The 19366-nt window shown below is 38.5% G+C and overlaps 1 protein-coding gene across 2 annotated transcripts in view; it reads left to right on the plus strand.

The window, feature by feature from the left end:
- Positions 1-2469: 2469 nt before the first annotated feature.
- Positions 2470-19366, plus strand: part of LOC130569271 (E3 ubiquitin-protein ligase rnf213-beta-like) — a 33241-nt gene continuing 16344 nt past the window's right edge. For both annotated transcript variants that reach the window (XM_057358815.1, XM_057358816.1), the window contains exons 1-25: positions 2470-2576; positions 3498-4550; positions 4650-4799; positions 4926-5092; positions 5187-5464; positions 5538-5773; positions 7346-7549; positions 7681-7903; positions 8547-8602; positions 8719-8881; positions 8963-9106; positions 9365-9463; positions 9545-9673; positions 10382-10541; positions 10795-10962; positions 11057-11206; positions 11329-11942; positions 12030-12189; positions 12292-12509; positions 12777-12920; positions 13371-13523; positions 13672-14839; positions 14948-15132; positions 15238-15390; positions 15493-19326. In XM_057358815.1, coding sequence (XP_057214798.1) covers positions 3541-4550; positions 4650-4799; positions 4926-5092; positions 5187-5464; positions 5538-5773; positions 7346-7549; positions 7681-7903; positions 8547-8602; positions 8719-8881; positions 8963-9106; positions 9365-9463; positions 9545-9673; positions 10382-10541; positions 10795-10962; positions 11057-11206; positions 11329-11942; positions 12030-12189; positions 12292-12509; positions 12777-12920; positions 13371-13523; positions 13672-14839; positions 14948-15132; positions 15238-15390; positions 15493-19326 — 9966 coding nt within the window. In that variant the 5' untranslated portion in view covers positions 2470-2576; positions 3498-3540. The remainder of the gene's footprint in view (positions 2577-3497; positions 4551-4649; positions 4800-4925; positions 5093-5186; positions 5465-5537; positions 5774-7345; positions 7550-7680; positions 7904-8546; positions 8603-8718; positions 8882-8962; positions 9107-9364; positions 9464-9544; positions 9674-10381; positions 10542-10794; positions 10963-11056; positions 11207-11328; positions 11943-12029; positions 12190-12291; positions 12510-12776; positions 12921-13370; positions 13524-13671; positions 14840-14947; positions 15133-15237; positions 15391-15492; positions 19327-19366) is intronic.

A 19366-nucleotide genomic window follows, 5' to 3' on the forward strand; every position in this document is an offset into this window, starting at 1 on the left:
GACATTTCTACATGGTTAAAGGAAAGCACCTGAATTATTCAGTCGAGCGGAAAGACCATGTGTGTGGCAGATGATTCATTGGAATGCTGAGGTAGAGCCAGCTCTCGACATCAAACACGTCTATACATAAACCTCTCAGAATCTGTAACCTCAGACATCTGCATCTTACTAACTCTCCCAATAAATAATAACCTTTCACCAGTGAATGTGATGAGGGCCCTTTGAGAGATTACTTGTTGATTGGCATGTTTTGTCAATGTCAATATGTGACCTTGCTATCTGATGTGAAGTGTGTGGACATATCCACATCAGTGAAATGATGATATAGACAGCTATACATGCTTGTAGTTCAAAAGCAATACAATTAAATTATTTATACATGTTACTAATCAAAAGCCAGTTGGAGACCAGGTTATGTACGCTTATTTCTCGTATAAAGGTAGTACATCAATGTACTGAAAGTTAACTCCTCACTCACTTATGGGCGGGATTAGACGATGATAATATATAAGAGCCAGCAAGGCACATATGTGGCTAATTTTGTATTTCACGGTTTTTGGATTCCATTCCACTTTGAGGCATTATCTGACCCATCTAGGTAAGCATTTTTTAAACATTGAAATATTGATATCACAGGGTGTTTTATGTGTGACAAGTCATGGTAAAAGGTAGCACAATACTTAGGCCTATTAGGTTGAAGCGGAATGTATTTTAATTCATAACACGCTTATTGTTTAGATTTTTTTGGAGTTGCGTTTCACCCATGTAAACCATCCCAAAAGTCATAATGTATGAATTTATTTGTTTTTAATAAGGAATGAATCGTCTCCTGTCGTTACTTTTTGTGCTCTCTCTGGGAGCCGCTATGGACTACAAAGGTGAAGGCGAGAGAAACTAAACCTACTTTCCAATAATAACTAATAGCCAAATAATTGTTTTTGAGTGTTTTTAAATAATTAGTATTGCAATTTATAGTATTATAGCAAATAATTATGTTAACAATAAAAAATACGCATCAGATGTCGTTGGGTTTGTTCATCTAAATGAATACGAGTTTCTTGATTCTCAGCTGAGAAGGTAAACCTGCGAGGATGCGCCAATCTCACCTTGGTTTTGGATAACTGGAAATATGCCATAACGACGCAAGTCAAAGATCTCCTCCTGAATGATCATAACACCGTGCTACCAGACTATGAAAGGTAGGATGTTAAATGTTGTGAAGTGAACATTTAAGGAGAAGTGATCCGTGCAGTTTACCTGTTTCCCCTTTGCAGTACTACCTGTACATTCTGACATGATGAGAATTTTGTCTTTCCAGAATCAAACCATTATCAGAGGCTCTGCATCATCTGTACAGAGAATTTAACTCCCTGAAAGAAAGACTGGCAGAGCTGACCACTAAGTTTGAGGGCATGGAGATGTTCGTGGAGGAAGCCCGAGCGTCACCTCGCAGGGATGGAGAGTCTGCTACCCGACAGGGACGCAAGAACAAGGTGGTCGTACGAAGAGTTAAAAAGCCTGATAATCCATAAATTTAGGAATAATTAATGTATCTCAACCCACAAGATATCCCTAATGTTGTAACCAGATATGAAATGTATAATTGTTTGTTTTTGTACTGTATACGTTTGTGCTATGCTAATGTAGGCTACAATTTCTGCAGCACTTAAGAGCTGTATGAGATTCTCTCTTTTCTTCTCTCTTCTTTTGTCATGTCACCAATATTTGTATTGTGTTTTGCATTTATATTTTCTGTAATTTTCTTTTTCGTGTTCTGTGCGTTAAGTTGTGAATACATTATCTTTGTAATCACAGAATGGCCAATAAACTATTTATTTCTTAAATAAATGAAAGCATAATATACTATGAGGCTACAGGCCTGTTACTATTAAGGTTGGAGACGTTGCGTCATCATGATCTAATTAACATTCATGAAATATTTGGTTACTGGAACTTGGTCACGTACATTTGTAGTGGTTGTAAAGCAGCTCTGTGATAGATTTATTACTACAGGTTATTACATGTAAACATTTATTGAACATTGCTGTAATATGTACAGTATTAAAAGTTCCATACAAATCAAAACTAGAAAGTGTAGGTTATACAAAAATAAAGACTAATATAGCTAACATTACGGGTGCAACGTTGTGCAATTAAAATTAAACAATTATTTTGACATTTTAATTATTATAACTAAAACAACAATATAGTAATTATTTAACACGAACTATTTAAATTAATTACTAATTATTTCACACTGTAAATGCTGTAACAGCTGCTTTAAGATATTTGCAAATATGAAGATGAAATTCTATATTACGCATGATAAGTAACTTTGTGTTTTTTACTATCGAGGACATTTAGTTAGTCAGGAGTATATGCATGAGTTAGGTTTTCCAATGAGGAAACGATCGACTTGGATTCGTTGGAAACCAGCTGGCGAAACGAAAGTGAAAGTTAAGTGTCGCGTTTCAAACGAAATAGTACATAGGTTTTGTTTCCTGATGACTGTTCATAGAGAGAGACACGATCACATGATGCTGTCATGTTTCTGACACTGTAAAGGATCAACGCAGGTATGACACCACTTATTTTGTAATATTTTGGACACTATTGTCGCATATTGAAGTAGGCTACTTTACGACGGTGGGGCTTTAGGATTCGCTTATTCAGACACTTACTGTACATTCCTCTGTGTTTATGTGTAAGAACATAGTCTACTGGAAAAACAAAAGCTGGTAGTTATAATAAAGTTGTTTACTAGGTTAAAACATATTGGTTTTGAATTGATATGGATAAAACGTGATTAGGCTAACGTACTTCCTAAAAGTGTCCAGTCTGTTTGTCTGCGAGTATTGGGAGATTGCATTTAGTCACCGAGGAGATTCAATTCTCTGATTCCTTACAAATCTTTACCTCAGTTATAGCATAAAACCTGTTTTTAACTGCATAAGCAAATGGTTGCATTCGCTGTAAATGTCCTAATTTCATTTGGAAACTATTTTGCTGCATTTGTATATGGGTAACGTTAGTTCGTAGTTGACAAAAATAGCCACCGTACATGTGTCCTATGGTGTGACAGCAAATATTGAAAACAAACTGTTATTATAGTTTATATTAGGCTATTTATATTAATATTTATAATTAAAATAGCCTAAGAGAGATTTATCTAAAAATTTTGCTGTCGTACCATAGACACATTTTCACACTTATTTGTCAACTATAACTATTCTTCTTTCGTCAAGAGTCAAATTATTACAAGGACCAATATTACTTTTTGTGTTAGTATACAAATAAGTATTGCTATATTTGTTTTCATCAAGATATGGTTATGTCATTATGTTTATTATATTTTCATTGTAACGTTTCTTTAGCTTAATTGGTAGTGCTGTGTTTTAACAGTTCATTGGCAATGGCTTTGAATCACACATTAAATAGTTGCTTTGGATAATGCTTAAATGTAATTAATATTTTTTCTTTGTCTTGTGAACCCTAAGAAAAACGCATTAAAGAAAGCTGCAAGCTGTAAGAACTTAGAAAATGCCCAAAAAGAAAAGGAGTGTGGAGAAAGGTAAGGCCGGTGCAAAGAAGAAAGGGACCAAAAAAAGAGATGCTAGCACCTCTTCAGCCAAAGTGCACAAACTGAAAGGTGGACATACTGGAGACTCGGGTCCAGTCAGACCCGAAGGCCATGTTCAGCCAAGCACAGAGTCTGAGCCACATACTCAAAAAAGCTCAAGTACGATGGAAAACTGGACTCAGACCAAGCCTGTTAAGCAAGCAACACAGCAGACACAAACAGAGTTTAATGAAAACAAAGTGTCCACAGAGCCAATAGAACATAGTCCAGAGGAGGATAAGATGGAGGTGGAGACTCAGAGGAATCAAGTAAAGGAAGGTGATGGAGAAGATGAGAATTGTATAAAGAAGAAAAAGAGGAAAGTCAGTGAGTCAATAGAAGCAGAAGAAAAGAGGACCAAACCGTCAGATGGTTGCGGAGATAAGCAAGCTGGAGATGAACAGAAAGAGACAGAGACCAAGGAAAAACATTCCAGAGAAGATTCACAGAAAGACACTGACCGCAAATCAGGAACTGAAGGAGGAAAATCAAATGCAGAAGCTGCTGGAAACCAGACTAAAGGCTCAAAGGAGTTCAGTGACAACAACGAGTCCAAAGAGGCAATAGAACAGAGTCCAGAGAAGGATAAGATGGAGGTGGAGTCTCAGTTGCAGAGGAACCAGGGAAATGAAATTGATAGGACAGATGAGAAACGTATAGAGAAGAAAGAAGGGAAAGTTATTGAGTCTAGAAAAGGAGAGGAAAAGAGCAGAAATCCGTCAGATGGTTGCAGAGATAAGCAAGATGGAAATGAACAGAAAGACACAGAGATCAAGGAAAAACTCTCCAGAGATGATTCCCAGAAAGACACTGACCTCAGATCAGGATCTGAAGGACGAAAGTCATATGCAGAAGCTGCAGCGGATCCTGGAAATCAGACTCAAGGCTCTAAGGAGCAAAAGACAGCAGCAAATCAGGACCGCACAATGAGGTTTGCAACATTGTGTTTATCATGTCAAATGTTAGACCTAAATAGATGTGTGACCTTTGATACATTCCATAATTTTTTTGTTTCTTAATGTTTTCACAGAAAACATTCGCCAGTAAGGACCAATCAGCCGATGTTCACTTTCTATGTATATGCAGTTCTCGACAAAAGATTCAAATTTAACAAACGGTATAGCTCTCTTTTGCTCCTTTATGGGAATGGATGGATTAAACTTCAAATTAAACATATTAAGTAAGTCCTTTTTGTTTTGAAAAAGTATTTTTTATTCAATTGCCAAAGTGCGTGATACCTGATAAAACTCATGAATTCTTATGCTTTGTCTATTGTTATACCGAACCATGATTTCTTGTTGCTTAGAGGTGTACAACATGGGAGCTGTTTGATTGAAGCAACATTTTCAGTTGAAGAAAGCACAATGATGAGGGGTGACGTAATCTGGTACAAGTATGCAGTGCAGCATGAACAGCAGATTGAGGAAATAGCAATAAGATATGTTTATATACCTCCTGACAATAATGTTAAAGGTACTAAAATATGTTGTATGTTTGTGTGTTTTTGTATACATATATTATCTGTACATTGTGTGATGATAATGTTTTATTTTGTTGCAACTTCCAGAACTGCACCTTTATGAAGGCTTTGTAAGTTGTTCAAGGCCAGCATCGTTGCAAGATAGGATAAAAAGCTGGTTTCAGTCTGCAAAAAAAGACATTTGTGAAGGCTGGGAGACCTCTGCTCATGTGCTGCTGGACAGAGTATTCCTGAAATGGGAGCCATCTAACCATGAAAGCAAAAAGACATTTATCCAACACCTACACCAATACATGAAAGGTTTTCAATCAAGTGATGAACAGTTGTTGGAATTCCCAGGGGATCTTGCCCCACTTCCAGTAAATGTAAGTGTATCTTTTGTAGCTTTATTCCTTTTTTTTAGAAAAAATAAATACTTTAGGATGACTGTTGTTTCAGGTCAAAGAGCTGATTTATGCGAGACTGATTAAGATTTTGAATGAAGAATCAGAAAGGAAAACTTTACAGAGCTCAGCTGGCATCAAGTCTATGGAAGCTGCACTTTCAGTGTTTCAGGTTTGCCGTGACTGTGCAGTAAATCTCGGCATAAAAGACTTGGGTATGCTTTGCCAAATTGTCTTTAAAAACACTGCTTCACTTGGAGACATGCAAACAGGCCTACCTTTCATTGATTTGTGAGTGTATTGTAGAAACCCTATTTACCTTTTTAAGACAGATGTGCATCAATCGTTACTCAATAGGAACATTACATTTTTTGCTTGTGTGGAATGATTTATATGGTAAATTTGGATAAAAGATGTATTTATTATTACAAAATGTAAAGAACATTCTGTGAAAATATAACATTGATATCTTCAATATTGACTGAGTAAGGTTAAGATTTAAATCATAGTTAAATTAATGGTTGAAATCAAACTTTGATGCACATCTGCCTGGATTCACAGACAGGGTCACATACACTCACCTAAAGGATTATTAGGAACACCATACTAATACGGTGTTTGACCCCCTTTCGCCTTCAGAACTGCCTTAATTCTACGTGGCATTGATTCAACAAGGTGCTGAAAGCATTCTTTAGAAATGTTGGCCCATATTGATAGGATAGCATCTTGCAGTTGATGGAGATTTGTGGGATGCACATCCAGGGCACGAAGCTCCCGTTCCACCACATCCCAAAGATGTTCTATCGGGTTGAGATCTGGTGACTGTGGGGGCCATTCTAGTACAGTGAACTCATTGTCATGTTCAAGAAACCAATTTGAAATGATTCGAGCTTTGTGACATGGTGCATTATCCTGCTGGAAGTAGCCATTACAGGATGGGTACATGGTGGTCATAAAGGGATGGACATGGTCAGAAACAATGCTCAGGTAGGCCGTGGCATTTAAACGATGCCCAATTGGCACTAAGGGGCCTAAAGTGTGCCAAGAAAACATCCCCCACACCATTACACCACCACCACCAGCCTGCACAGTGGTAACAAGGCATGATGGATCCATGTTCTCATTCTGTTTACGCCAAATTCTGACTCTACCATTTGAATGTCTCAACAGAAATCGAGACTCATCAGACCAGGCAACATTTTTCCAGTCTTCAACTGTCCAATTTTGGTGAGCTCGTGCAAATTGTAGCCTCTTTTTCCTATTTGTAGTGGAGATGAGTGGTACCCGGTGGGGTCTTCTGCTGTTGTAGCCCATCTGCCTCAAGGTTGTGCGTGTTGTGGCTTCACAAATGCTTTGCTGCATACCTCGGTTGTAACGAGTGGTTATTTCAGTCAAAGTTGCTCTTCTATCAGCTTGAATCAGTCGGCCCATTCTCCTCTGACCTCTAGCATCAACAAGGCATTTTCGCCCACAGGACTGCCGCATACTGGATGTTTTTCCCTTTTCACACCATTCTTTGTAAACCCTAGAAATGGTTGTGCGTGAAAATCCCAGTAACTGAGCAGATTGTGAAATACTCAGACCGGCCCGTCTGGCACCAACAACCATGCCACGCTCAAAATTGCTTAAATCACCTTTCTTTCCCATTCTGACATTCAGTTTGGAGTTCAGGAGATTGTCTTGACCAGGACCACACCCCTAAATGCATTGAAGCAACTGCCATGTGATTGGTTGATTAGATAATTGCATTAATGAGAAATTGAACAGGTGTTCCTAATAATCCTTTAGGTGAGTGTATACTGTAAAATAACCTTAGTAATATACAAACACAATAATTGTATGTATCATTTCGTTCCTTTACAGCACTGTCATAGGACTGATGAACCTATGTGCAGAGAGATTGATCTCAGAGCTAGTGCTACTCGTTCCTGTCTTTCATTTATTAAGAAAGCCAGGGGCAGTGTCAGATCCAGGCTCAGCTGTGAATGAACAGAGATGGGCGGGACTTGAAAACATCAAGTATCAAATGTTTAGAGAGAGAATTAAAGATTACCCTGACAAAAGGAGGTTTGTCCAAGTATTTTTGGAAGATGACTTAATTGTGACTTAATTATAATTTTTGTAGAAAATTTCCAGATGGATTAAATTGAGAGAGCAGGGGAGATATTACTGTACATGTTTTCTTTTTAAATTTGTAGGATGGTCCTTCGGATGCTCAAAGAACATTTGTCATTGACCAAAGATAAACCCTACTTTTTGACTAGCTGGCTTACAATGGTGGCTTTTGAGGATGTGACAGAGTTTGCAAAGTTAACCAGAATTGTTCCCGAACATGTGCTCCAGAGTCTGATGTACAGAATGGAGGAGATCGAGCAATCTGTGCAATATACTGACGACACCAAACACAAGAAAAATCTTGAGGTATCAAATTTTATAAATTGTCATTATTTACTTACCCTCATTTGTTTTATTGTTCTCTTTTCCCTTTTATTCTTTTCTTGTGGAGCACATTGACTTCTGCATTGACAATGTACAGTATATTGAGTATACAGTATCTTTGATTTGAGAGTTGCCGCAAAGGTTTTTAGTAAATTATTACTTAAATGTTTTAAGCTGTTAATAGTAGGGCTGTCATGGTATCAGATTTTCACTACAAGGTTATCATGGCCAACACTATTCACGACAACAAAATTATTTGGTCAATTAATCACACTCAAAACACTATACCAAATACAAGTATATGGAGGCAGAGAGAGAGAGAGAGAGAGCTTGTAACCATTGTGATACTAAAGACAAAAATTTAAATGCGTGCTAAATAGTTTTATGTGTGCTACTAGTTACTGATCATTTTTAAAATATCAGAAGTGGTCAATTTGACCTATTGTGGCATCACTAATTAATTAATTAATATTGAAACTTTTAATGAATGAAACCATAGACAACTTTTGATGACTATCATTGTATTGAAGAGCTGTGTAAGATTCTTTAAAACATTTGACATATGTGTTCAATCTGCTACAGAATGATGCATTTTGAATCAACCAACGTTTTTTTTTTATTGCAGACAACTAAAAATGTCCTGCACTATTTGCTCAAAGGGCTTGAGGAGGATAAAGAAAGGTACAGTATTGTTCTCAATAATGTTAATTACCTCTAAGGATCTTAGCACTTTCTGGTATTGTTGTTAAAGGTGTGATACAGGTCTGATATTAAGTCACAGTTTCTTTATTTGTCAGAATCATGGAATCTGAATCTTTAAGCTTTATCCTTAAGTGTTGCTGGAATTTACACAAAAGTGCATGCTCGATTGCTCGACTTGTCCAACACTACAATGTCCCGCTGCTCACCTTCCAACTTCTGCTTAAAGTGGTCGAAATGAAACATGCGGTGATTTCAAAGGTACTGTGCCTTTGAGGTTTGCTTGTCAGTCATGTTCAGGGGTTTTATGGTGACTCTAAAACAAATCATTCCATCTTCCAGGGTGGAGAGGAAATGGCCCAACAGAAAATTCAGCTTTTATCACAGCTCAAAAACATGCAAGTGGATTTCAGTAAATGGAGAGATGGTAGGCTCAAGCTTCCTGTGATGCAAAAGTCCAGGCTGTGTTACCCCAAAGAAATACAGGTGTAGTACTGTATAACACCTTAAATTAAAAGAGCAGTTAAATTAAACCACTAAAAAGTAGCATAATTATTATCTGCACTTGCTTGCTGTTTAAAATGATCCGAACACTTCCAGATGTTGACAGCATGACAAAAATAAGTTCCAGAGGTGTAGATTCAAATCCACATATTTAGATAAAAAAATTCACATTTATTATGCTCTTAAAAGCCTGTACACATACACAATATAAATTGTCTTGGTTTTATATATTCTTTGTAGTTGTGGAATGGTTTGTATGGGATTGAAAGTGCAATACCAGACTTCTCTCAAGACTGGAAAAGTTTATTAGATGGAGAGTTGAAACGGAGAGTGTCACAGGTAGGATAAATACAGTGTTATAATTTCAGAAACTAAATTGGTTAAAACATGTTGAGTGACCATCCTCCTTTTGCTTTTCAGATGTCTGATTTTGACAAGATTGTGGTGTGCTGTCTGGAAACATCAGCAAAGGAGATCGAGAACAGTCATGCCAACATTCAGTTTTGCTTTAAAGAGCATTGTCAGCTAGCCGTTAAAAGCAGATGTCAGGTACTTTTTAATTGAGAAAGAATGTTAATTATTTTTATCAGCTTTCCACATTTACACTTCTGTCAGTCTTCATAGAAAATATATTTTCTCATTTTTGCAAATTTATAAAAAAGAATATTATACATGATGGAATATATACAATATGTCTTGTCTTAGCTCTTTCTATGTCACTCCTCTCTTCATTAAGTTACATTGGCTCCCTATAGTCGCTCGCATCAAATTCAAAGCTCTGCTCTTGGCCTACAAGACCACCACTGATTCGGCACTTCACTCGCTAATACAGACTTATGTACCCGCCAGATCCCTACGCTCTGCAAATGAACGACGTCTTGTAGTGCCATCCCAAAAAATCACTCTCGCATACCTTCTCTGGATCTGTTCCACATTTGTGGAATGATTTGCCCGCTGCTACAAGACCAGCAGATTCGGTAGCCATCTTTAAGAATCGGCTGAAAACACATCTCTTCCGTCAACACCTGACTGATCAGTTCTGACTTCAATCTCTTTTCTACCTTTTCTATCCTTAAAAAAAAACTTTGTATACTGTGGAAGGCTATATGAGACCAGTTTTACTGCGCGTATGCTGTTTGTTGTCCTTATGTTGTCCCAATTGCTTCCATTGTTTACCTCATTTGTAAGCCGTTTTGAATAAAAGTGTAAATGTATGTTAATATTATTATTATTATTTATCTATTTATTTTTTTGCAGGCAAAGAAGGAGGGAGATCTTTTAGATCTTCTCTTTAACAAACACATGAAATGGCCCGTCTTGTCCAACATTGTTATTGAGTCGGCTGCTCGCTTTGAAGAGGATCGCGAAGGATGGCTACTGGACCCCCAATCAGCCATCAGCTTTTTTTTGTCTCAAGGTTTGTCTCATGGACTTCAAAAGTCATTTTAACTTATTTTTTTACATATTTTAATGACCAGAATTTAAAATCATAAGTTGAATTAAACTTAAAAATTTAAAGCAGCATAAAAAATTGACAGTGCCTTTTTCACCCACAACAACAAGGCAAATAGTCAGAATGGAACACATGACTTATTTTACAATTCTGTATGTACTGTATGTAAATACAAAAGTTGTTCATTATTAATGCAGCTTTCATTTTAATCCCACAGACAACTGGAATCAATGGAATTTGGATGAAGCGGCCTGTCGGTTAATAGCAGAGAGCCAGTCAGACTTGGGTTGTCTAATTCAGAGCCTTTGCCAGGGAAATGTAACCCTGGGTCACTTGAAGACCATCCTAAAATATAAGAGTCGATTTGAGAAGCTTTACAACCAATGTAAGTGTTGCTCACTTCATGTCCCCGTCTGTTATTGTCACTAGGCATCATTAGGCCACCATCTTAATAACTATTTTTATTCTATTGTCTTTAGATAAGAAGAACAACAAAGAAAAGAATATCTCGATCAATGTAACAGAGCTACTCAGTCAAAGAGAAAGTGACGTGAAAGCCTTTGAAGAACAAAGGCAGCACATGAGCTCGCTTGTTAAAATGCTAGGGAAGATTTTGGATGCTGTATATGGTAAATACCTTAAGATTAGTTGAATGTGTTTGATATGAAAACCTAAAGCAAGCTTTAAATCAATTACACTACATATTACGTTGTACTAAATACTTTAATTGTGGGCACAAATGTTCCAACAGTACCCGAGCTTTCTTCCCTCGAAGAGGAGGTCAAAAATGACCAGCAGGCAATATCACTGGATGAACTGGTTGAGGTGCAGGCATATTTCTCCAAAGAGGATCTTGACAAAAAGAGCACAAGAAACGTGCTGTGCTACAGAGATAACTTTGAAGTGCAAGACATGGCACGGGAGATGCATGAAGTGAGGACAAGCAACCTTCTGCTACATTTATGGCAAGAAAAGGCAACAGAATATGTAATGCTGGTTTCTGAGCCATTAACACTGAACCTTACAGATGTCCATAATGAAATCTGGATGCCTTGTCACAGTGACTTCTTCAACCTTGGTGTACAAATTGCAAATGGAACAGTTTGTTTTAAAAAGGTGGACCAGGCTTTAGATTGGTGTGAGGATGGGGGTGAAGGAGATCGGCTAAAGAAAGAACTTGCTTTATTGGCCTCTATGCTCGTTAAAGAGATCCCGGATAAAAACTGGCAGGAACTTCGATTCAAACAGATCCAGGAATATAGATGCCTTCACCATGCTGCCGAATCTGCAGAAGTCATACTGGAAATAAAACATAAATTGGGATTACAAGGAGACTTTAGTGCAATACATGTCCTGACTCAAGTGGTATGACATCTTCATATATATGTATGTGTTTTTGTTTAAATTCGTTTGATCTGTTTAGTTATATTAGATTTTTTGTGTTGTATACAGAGAGACGACTCATTCAAACGAAACACTCTGGGTTCGTTGAGCAAAGATCTTGTCAAAGCAAGGCAGAAGTTGGAAAATGTCAAACCACAGCACATAGCCTGTCTAAAGGCATTCTCGGACAGTGATCCTCTGAACAAATGGGTCCAAAACCAAATTGAAAGTAAGAAATACATGAGTTATAATATTGATTTGAGATCTGTAGTTGTCATATATGATGGTTTAATCTTTAGTAATATGTAAATTTACCCTTTTCTTCTTCTAGGTCTGAAGGACTTAAAAACCTTTATGGATCTGGCCACAATTCCTGCTGGAGAGAATGATGTAGACACTGATCGGATAGCTAATTTTGAGAGCGCTGTTATGGGCTACAGTCCTTTGCTTTACTCACTACCGAACCATGCAGGATTTGAGGAGTTCATCATCTGTGCTCAGCAAGTGTGGGACACCCTTGACAAAGATGAGAAACTTATGGAAAAACTGGTTAGTTTGCAGCATCATTTGATGTCATATTTGGTACAGTTAAAGAAATCTTCTGTAAAATAATCATCATTTATTGTACTGTTTTAATATTCCACAGTGTATAAGGTTGCATACTATTATTTAATAGTTTGTAAATATGCACTGCGAAGAACTATACTGTACAATTCATTTTCATGCAAATTTACCTGGGATTACAGGGTTCCCACTGTTATGGAACTCAGAAATATATATAATATATTTTATTTTTATTTATCATTTTGTATACAGAGGGACTCTTGTCGATGGCTGGATTGGCTTAAAGGTTTAAGGGAGACTTTTGGGTCTGTTGAGCAATCGTCACTTTCTCAGGCCTCAGCTATCAATACCGATGGCGTGTATCATGTGGGATGGCCAGTGGATTTCACTGGAAAAGTGAGTAGACACTGGTTTAAAAAAATGTAATGCCTGAAAGTGATAGTTTACTCAAAAATGAAAATTCTGTCATCATTTACTCTCTTGTCATTTCAAACCTTTATGACTTTCTTTCTTTTGAAAAAAGTTAATAACCGAACAGCACTGGACCCCATTCACTTCTATTGTATGGACACAAAACCAGTGCAAGTGAATGGGGTCCAGTTAACAAAAACATTCAAAATATCTTTTGTGTTCTGCGGAAGGAAGAAAGTCATACGTTTGACATTACAAAAGGCTAAGTAAATGATGACAGAATTTTTGTTTTTGGGTGAACTATCACATTAAGGACACATGCTTTAGTGAAGCATTAAATGCTAGATGTCACCAAAACTAAAAATATATTTTATAGAATTGTATAGGTACAATTTATTAGCATGAAATTAATGTATGGATGTGATATGTTTGCAGACGTGTTTGGACAATGTCTTTAATGTGAAGGTGACGAAGAATGGACAAGCAAGGACATACAGTCTTGATGAACTCCTCGAGCTTCAGAATAAACTCATGCTGATGTCATCTAAGGGGGAGCATGGGAAAGAGCAAGTCAACAAGTTTACTCAAGTGGGTCCTTTATCCACAAACCTTTTTGATGAATATTTAACTAACGTGTTTCTCATTCCACCATTTCACATGCAACTCTATATTTACAGTACATCACTTTAAGACAATAAAGGTTAGTTTTGTAGTTATGTTTGTTTCTATCTTGTAGGTTTTTGAAGGAGTCCAAAGGATGGGTCGCATCCTCCTGCAGTTGCGTACCTCAGGCAATGTGCTTCTCAGAGACTTGGAAGCTCAGATAACATGCAACGGCACAGTGCAACACTGCATTAACATCAGCTTTTCCCAGTTAAAGAAGTGTGTTGAATATCAGGGTGATGTGCTAGAGGAGCTTCAGAAGCTGTGTCGCTCTCTGGAAGACTTCCATAAAGACTGGTGTACCCAATTATCTAAGATGCGCTCTCAGTATTATGCTCTGAATTATTACACATCAGAGCAAATGGCCTATCTTTGCAAATGGGTCAACGATGTTAGTAACAAAAGGAAACCTGTGGCACAGCAAATGTGGCATCTTTTGACCCATGTAAAACCAGACTGTAGCAAAAATGACATCAAGGAAGCCTTTGAAATGGCAGCTGAAGCAACTGAACCTATGGATCAAGGAGATGTTGCAGAGGAGCCAAAACAGGACAGTGATATTGGCATTGAAAGTTTGGACAACCTGTGGAAACAATTTAAAGAGAACATGTCCAGATTCCTCTCCGACCATGTGGACGTTGAAACACTTGGGAAGTTTCTCTCTGTTCTGTCTTCCATGAATCAAATGCACATCAGACGTAACATTCCTCATATTCTATGTGACGGAAGGCCAAACTTTATCCAGTGCCCTATTGCGGATGTGATTAGTACCACGTTGTCCTTTTACACAGAGAGCCCAGAGCAACCTCTTCCCACAACTGATGAGATATTAATGTGCCAAGAGGAAACAACCACAGAGGAAGTGGAGATCTTCCTTCGTCGATGTTTAGGATTTCAGGGCACTGCATACAAACATAACAAGATTTACACTTTGGTCAATCCAGGATCTCTGACCTATGATGTAGGTGTGGCCCTGGTGGAATGCTTTGAGACACTAGAAAAGAGTGCCGAGCCTCATTACCGTCTAGTGATGGTCTGCCCCGTAAACCAGGATAGATATGTTCCTTCCTTCTTTAGCAACTATAAAGTGCAAACAGGTCTGTGTGTGTCCAAAGAAAGAAACGAAAAGTACCTTAAAAATCACTTCCGTATTCCAGCCGAGCTTCTAGACCCTAGACACTCACGCGTCTACCCAGGGAAGCTCTCTGTTTGGATGATTGCATCCGAACGTCCAACTGTTGGTATGTATTGTGTTGTGAATGTTTTTAAATAATCTAATGGTTTTAGTAACAGACAAGTTATTTGATGCAGGAACTCTTCTTTGTTTGTTACATCTACTCTCTGTGCAGGAAAGTCACTGTATGTCAAGCGTCTATTTGAGCAGTTCCAAACAGAGTTTCCAGAAACAACCTGTATAAGAATGAGACTCATTGAACCCTGCGTTAACATCGATGGATTTGTCCAAACTCTGTCCCAGAGGTTGGCTCCACTGAAAGAACAAGACCCTGTACTATTGCACATTGATACGGCAGCAGTATGTTTTACAACAAACATTCTATCATTTTGATATATCTTGCTAAGTGTAGGTGACTGATAATATTTCAGAATCTGCCTACAAATTCACTGATATTTTTTACAGGTACGCTGTGGCTTGGAGGAGTTCCTGTTCAAATTACTTGTTCTGGGATGTCTCAGTGACAGCAAGGGAAATATATGGAAGAGAAACACAGCTCATTTGGTGGCAATTGAAGCACTTCAACGAGGTCTCGGGCCTAACAGTCAAACACAAATGGTAAAGAAGGCATGATTGCTTTGCATTTGCTTTCCCTTGCTTTTCCTCCTTTGAATCATAGTTAGGAATTAATCTGTATTACCTTTCTTCTATGCTTCACAGACAAACCATGGGTTTTTGCATATACTACCTACTATTTTCTGTAGACCTCCTAAAGAAGTCAAAGATTTGGAGATCAGGAGAAAAAAAGAGAGACAAGCATCTTTAGATCCCCTGATGGACAAAGGAGAATTTAGGAGTGAAGACATTCAAAGACCTTACCAATACTTACGGAGGTTTAACAGGAATGAGAACTTGGATCGTTTCACATATCAAACTCATTCCGTAGAAGGAGATCCAGTGGACTGTCTCCATCATCTTTTGTCAAACTGTGGCTTGAAGGACCCATCATGGGCAGAATTAAAGCACTTCACTTGGTTTCTTAACCTTCAGCTCAAAGACTGTGAGAATTCCCTGTTCTGTGATCCAGACTTCCTTGCTGACAATTTAAGCGGATTTAAGGACTTCATAGTAAAATTCATGATTCACATGGCTCGAGATTTTGCCTCTCCTTCCATCGACATCTCCGACCAAAGCCCTTCCTTTTTCTCTCAGAATGAAGATGAGGACGATATCTTGTCTAAACTGACTATTCGGAAGAGATGGGAAAATGAATCTCACCCATACATCTTTTTCAATGCAGATCATTTAAGCATGTCTTTCTTGGGATTTCATGTGAAGACAAATAGAAGGATTCTCAATGCAGTCGATCCACAAAGTGGCAAAGTGTTAATGGGAAATGTGATGTCGCAGGAGCTTTTTTCAGGCCTTGAACGACAAAGAATTAACCTCTGTGAAGACTTTGACAACCTCTCCAGAGAAGACAAAATACAAAGAATTTCCTTTGTTGTTGGTGCTAAAAAAGGTTGGGAAAAAGGCAAGTTTGATCCAGACCCGACGTATGAGCTTACTGCTGACAATGTCATGAAGATGTTGGCTATTCATATGAGATTCAGATGTGACATTCCAGTAATCATCATGGGAGAAACTGGCTGTGGCAAGACGCGGCTTGTGCGCTTTCTCTGTGATCTGCAAAAGGAAGGCAGAGATGTTGAAAACATGAAACTTGTCAAAGTCCATGGAGGTACTACTTCTGAGACTATCTATAAGAAGGTGAGAGAGGCAGAAGAAATTGCTCAGAACAATCGGCAAAAATATGAACTTGATACAGTCTTGTTCTTTGATGAAGCCAACACAACCGAAGCAATATTTGCCATCAAGGAAGTGTTATGCGATAAAACTGTACAAGGATACCCTTTGAAGAAAAATTCTGGTCTGAAAATTATTGCTGCATGTAATCCCTACAGAAGGCACACCACGAGAATGATTGAACGCTTGGAACGAGCAGGGCTGGGATACAGAGTGAAAGCTGAGGAAACTGAGGATCGCCTTGGTAAAGTTCCCATGAGACAGCTTGTGTACCGTGTGCATCCTTTACCCCCAAGTATGGTGCCTCTGGTATGGGATTTTGGACAGTTAAGTGATTCATCGGAGCACTCTTATATTCGTCAGATCGTTCAAAAACAAATAAGGGTTCATGGTTTGCCCCTTACCTACCACAAAGTGATCACAGAAGTTCTGGCTGCTTCTCAAAGATACATGCGCAGCCGAGCAGATGAATGCAGCTTTGTAAGTCTTAGGGATGTCGAGAGATCAATGTGTGTCCTGGTTTGGTTTTTCAAACACAGGGATTATCTTTTTCCAGAAGACCAACAGTTTGAAATGGAACAGATGATATTGAAATGCTTGGTGCTTGCCGTGGGTGTTTGCTATTACCCGTCACTTGAACGTAAAGAACTGTACCTTGCAGCTGTCAGCGAATACTTTCCTCATCCGTTCAACTCTACAGAGACACTGGAGCAGGAGATATCATCATGCCAAGACTTTTTTCTTAGTAACATTGAAACAAGAAAAACAATTGCCAAAAATCTGGCTTTGAAAGAGAATGTTTTCCTCATGGTGGTCTGCATTGAGTTGAGGATTCCACTTTTTCTGGTTGGCAAGCCCGGGAGTTCAAAATCCCTTGCTAAGACTGTTGTAGCAGATGCCATGCAACGTCAGGCCTCTCACTGTGACTTTTTCAAGAAACTCAAGGAAGTTCACATGGTGTCTTTTCAATGCAGCCCTCACTCAAGCCCTGAAGGAATCATTGGAACCTTTTGGAACTGTGCACGTTTCCAAAAGGATAAGAAATTAGATGAGTATGTTTCAGTTGTTGTACTGGATGAAATAGGTCTTGCAGAGGACTCTCCTCGGATGCCACTGAAAACATTGCATCCACTTCTAGAGGATGGATGCATAGACCGTGAAAGACCTCTCCCACACATGAAGGTTGGATTTGTTGGAATCTCAAACTGGGCTCTTGACCCAGCAAAAATGAATAGAGGGATTTTTGTGTCCCGTTGGGATCCAAGTGAGAAAGACTTAATTGAGACAGCCGAAGGCATCTGCTCATCATCCAAAACTGTTTTTCTCAAAATCAAGGACCTCCTGCCAAAGTTGGCAAAGGGCTTTCTAAACATCTGTAAAGATGACAGCGAACAGTTCTTTGGTCTCAGAGATTATTACAGTTTGGTAAAAATGATTTTTGCAACAGTCAAAAAGACAGACCAAGATCCAAGTGACAGTAAGTTGGCAGAGGCTGTATTGAGAAATTTCAGTGGACAAAGAGATGGTTTTGACCCACTTCATGCCTTCCAGGACCTCTTCCTGAATATTTCAGAAGTCCAAAACCCAAGTACACTAAAAATGATTGAACAAAATCTGGACCATCATGTCGAAGAAGAGTGTCGCTACCTTCTTTTGCTCACAACTAACAGTGCTGCTTTGTACATAGTCCAACACCATATTTTCTCAAAGGAGAATAACACACCTCCTGAAATTGTATTTGGTTCAGGATTTCCAAAAGACCAGGAATATGCCCAGATATGTCGCAATGTGAGTCGAATAAAGGCATGCATGGAGACAGGCCGAACTGTCATCTTGTTGAATCTCCTCAATCTTTATGAGAGCCTGTATGATGCCTTGAATCAATATTATATCTACCTTGGTAAACAGCAGTATGTTGACCTGGGACTCGGTTCACACAGAGTAAAGTGTAGAGTGCACAAAAACTTCAGGCTGATTGTGGTGGAGGACCAGGAAAAGGTCTACAAAAGGTTTCCTGTTCCCCTAAAAAACAGACTGGAAAAGCACAAAGTTGATAGGAGTACAGATATGATGCCTTGGCAGCACAGAGTTTTGGAAAAACTCAGAAAATGGGCTGAAGACTTCCCAAGGGTTCAGGCATCTACAGAAGTAAACTTTAGCTCATCAGATACTTTTGTTGGTTTCCATGGCGATGCTTGTGCCAGTGCACTACTCCAGGCTTTAGAGAAAATCCAAAAGCAGGCTAATGGTAAAGCAAATAGAAATAAGGCCAAGGACATGCACTTGAAGAGTGAGAACAATGAGACACATCAACCAATCGATGAAGTTTTGATGATTGGAACAGATTCACGTGAGGAAATAAATGAAATTCCTGATGAGGAACAAGACGGTGCCTCTATGGAAGTTGACAACAAGGTAGAAGATGCAGAAAACATTGAGACTCTTGGAGATGCTCTTCATCTTGTGAAAATGAATGAGGATTCTAAGGACTCTGAGGCAACAGACAGTATGGAGTCAAATGAAATCATGGATGAGGAAGAGGAAGTTTTTGAAACTGCCAAAAGTTTTCTCTTAAACAGTGCCACACCTGACGCTGTCCTCAGACTGAAATATTCAGAAGAGTTCGGAAATCAGGAGAAAGACAAACTTCAGAGGATTTATTTCCATCAGCAAAGCCACAAATCACTCAGGGACCTCATAGAAAGCCATTTAAAAAAGCCTGATCAAGACAAGACCCGATTCTTAGAGGTACAGTATTGTTCACTTTTATAGAGGTTTGCAGAAAAGT

This window comes from Triplophysa rosa, linkage group LG18 (assembly GCF_024868665.1).
Source record: "Triplophysa rosa linkage group LG18, Trosa_1v2, whole genome shotgun sequence".
Classification (NCBI taxonomy): domain Eukaryota; kingdom Metazoa; phylum Chordata; class Actinopteri; order Cypriniformes; family Nemacheilidae; genus Triplophysa; species Triplophysa rosa.